The 3,355-nt window shown below is 34.8% G+C and overlaps 1 protein-coding gene across 1 annotated transcript in view; it reads right to left on the minus strand.

Annotated features, from left to right (window-relative positions):
• Positions 1–3,355, minus strand: part of PAN3 (poly(A) specific ribonuclease subunit PAN3) — a gene marked incomplete at its 5' end in the record, with an annotated part of 117,980 nt that overhangs the window by 30,859 nt on the left and 83,766 nt on the right. Inside the window, 2 exons of the mRNA XM_007471440.1 lie at positions 553–610; positions 1,433–1,537. Coding sequence (XP_007471502.1) covers positions 553–610; positions 1,433–1,537 — 163 coding nt within the window. The remainder of the gene's footprint in view (positions 1–552; positions 611–1,432; positions 1,538–3,355) is intronic.

The following is a 3,355-nucleotide window of genomic DNA, read 5'->3' on the forward strand; positions in this document are numbered from 1 at the left end:
GGAAAGAGATTTTAATGCTGAGAAACATCATGGTACAGTCAGAAAAACTGAGGTTTAAATCCTGACTCGGTCAGATAATTACTAGCCACTTGTTCTTAGAGGCAAGTTACTTAACCTGCCTGTTAACTTCAGTTTCCTCATATGTAAAACGAAGGTGATAATATTAGTATCTATACCACAGGAGTTTTGCGAGCCTTAGTAGCCTGTCTGGCATATGCCGCAGCCTCAATAATAGTAACACTCACCTCCCCAACCCTACTTAAGTACCTACACTTCATCGTTTCAAGAGATAATAATGTTCTAGTGCACGATGAGGTAAATCATCATGAATTCTAAAACTACCTAGTTTTTGGATGAACTAGAATCTTGTCACATGTAGAATTCTTTGGAAAAAAAACTAGATCAACGGCATCTTGGAATTCTTCTTAAGTAGGTTTCAAATAAATATAGTCATAAAATAGTAATTAGCTAGCTTAAGGCATAAAAACATGTAGGACTACATAAGGATTATACTCTCCTTTAAAAGGAAGGATCAGTCAACTTGCATTTTACCTGGCATATCTGCTTGATCAATCTGAGCCATTGTTATTAAATGTCTGTTAATCAGCTCCTAAGAAAAGAAAATAAGTATATTTACATCTAAACACAACTTCTGAAATCTGGACTTTCTGTTGCAACTGAATAGCCTGAGTACTAATATTTTTGGCATGTGTACTTTTTAATGTTGATATCAGGAAATAACATTTCCAATAATGTGAAATGTCTAAATTCCAGTCCTGGATAGACCTGCCCACAGCTAAGGTTGGTTTCAAGTAGCAGTGCTGTAACCCAGAGCATACGGCTAGCTCTGTGGCCAAGCTCGTCGATAATCCACTCTACCAACATTATACTGGTGCAACTTACTTCTGTGAAATAAAAACATTTCTGAGAATCTAAGAGTAAAATAAAATTCTACATATCAAATAATACCTGTTTAACACTTACAAAAAAGCTAAATAATTTTATAAAACCGACTTTACAGAAAATATTGAGCTGCCTTAAAAATGAAGTTCGCTTTAGGCCAAACTACTTATTAGCCAACAACTACTACAGATATTAGCAAAAAGTTGTCTAGTGGTTAGAAACCATTTAAATTATTTATTTATATACCTCAGAGACCTTCCAGTGCACAGGAGGTGCCGTGCAAAAAGGTGGCCCATTTAAATAGCTACTCCGTGTTCTACATCTGAACACAGTTACTTGCAATTTTCTTTAAAAATGGGTTTCCTTAAATAAATATCAATTAGTCTCATAAACCCTAAATTCTATCTTCTTTAGTACAGCATATTTGATTAAATAATACAATTTGAAAGGAGCTCTGTTCTTTCTCCAGTTCTTTGCTAAAGCACGACAGACATTAAGTATTTCCACTCTGAACTCTGAAAGCATATACCTGTCGGAGTTCATCAGCCATGAAGAAGGAAGGTGCATTTGCTTTTGGTTGCATATAAGCAACATGAGGTGCAGTTGGAGGATAAATATGGTAGTTTGGAAAAACCTGAAAGATAGGAAGGGAGAAAATATAATGATCAATTTTTCTCAATTGATAAAAGCTTTATCATTATTTTGATACAGTTTTAATCTTTAAATGACAGTGACAAATTGATACTTTTAATCTTTAAATAACAGTGAATTAAACACCTGAGAATAGCTATTATTAGCACACCTTCTGAATGATTTCATTTTTTAAATAATCTGTATTGGAATAACAAATTTTTAAAAATCTAATGAGAAAGGACACATTTCTTCAGATACAGTAAAATTTTAGCTCCAATGAGAGGCAGAAGGAGCTCTTTGTAAGTATTTTTTTAAGGCAGCTGGAAGAGAGGAAGAAAGTAGATATTAAAGGTGCTTGGGCACAGTCAGATCATCATATGGTAACTCTGCCGTGGACGCCCAAAGAACCGTCCTCTTTAAGGGTTTCTAGCGACCAAACTAAACAAAGTGTTATCTAGATACCTAACACTTCAAACTAGAACAGAAAAGAGGACCGACATACTCTGGGTCAGCAGTGGAGGTGAACAGAAGGGTTTGACAATATACCTTCCAATCAAACTACAACAAAGTTACTAAATTCTGCTTCCAGCTTCTTGTCTTTGCCTCTTCCAATTGGAATCTTCTCACCACCTTGCTTTTTTCCCTTTTTCCTCTGCCTCTCCTTCCCTTCAACTGGTCCACGATACAAAATCAAGTACATCCTAAAATAGCTTTTGTTTTATTCTTTCATTTTTAAAGCCAAAACAAACATTTTTTTTTTCTCTTTTAAAAATGAATTCAGTTGATTTCTGTTGCCCTCATGTGACTATTCTGCTCTGGACCTCAACCAGGAAGTGATTTTGCAATACCTGTAAGGTTTCCTTTAACCTATACCTGAAGGGGGAAGACTGCCTCCTTTTTCTTGCCTTGGTTTCCTTACATCAGGGAGTATAGTCGGGCATGACTACCTCAGGTTTACCAGGAGCATATATTTAAGAGTGGTTTGAAGGGTTAAAACATTACAAAAATGTGCCACATATAATCTCCACAAAAACAGCTGAGACAGTTTTGTGACAAAAGAACCTCTTCATAGATTAAACTAACTTTTTTCTACAAACATGATAAAATAAAAAACGTAAATAATTACAAAATATAATAACCCCTCCCCCCAAAAGTAAAACATTGATGGAATTCTTACTTGAAAGAACCAAGGAAAGTCTCTACTCTACCTCAATTATTTGACCTTCAGTTCGGCAAGCTGTTCTGTGATAACTTTTGAAAGATCTCTGACCAAAAACAAAACAAAACAAGAAACTATTAGCTATTTTATTATTTCTTAGAAAGCATTTTACATGATTTACAAGTACTTCTATAAATGTTTTCACATTTATTTCTCATACGATGGTCGTGTGCTTAACCTCATTTGCGATCGGGGGACCAGTCTCAGAGGTACTAAGATTCAAGAGTCACAAAACAATGGCAGAACTGGGACTCTTAAAAAGGAAAAATAAAAATCTGTTTGTCTTCCCACTCAAACTGCCTTTCAGTAAAATATTAAATGTAATCAAAATAAATCGTTAATATAACTTATGGGGTCAAAATCTGCTTACCAAAATCCAAACATACTTTTCATCTAAGCCTGTCAGTTATGATTTTGTCAAATATCTACAGTTTAGACAAGCATTCATATTTTAATGGAATTTGGCTTTCTTACTCATGAGATCTTCATCTACTACTTATTTTTCTATAGTTAAATAATTTTTGAACATGGACAAAATTATGAAACTAAAAGTGTACAATTTATGGAACATGACGCTTCCCTCTCGGCGCCCGCCCCCCC

The sequence above is a fragment of the Lipotes vexillifer genome, unplaced genomic scaffold (genome assembly GCF_000442215.2).
Source record: "Lipotes vexillifer unplaced genomic scaffold, Lipotes_vexillifer_v1.1 scaffold543, whole genome shotgun sequence".
NCBI lineage: Eukaryota > Metazoa > Chordata > Mammalia > Artiodactyla > Lipotidae > Lipotes > Lipotes vexillifer.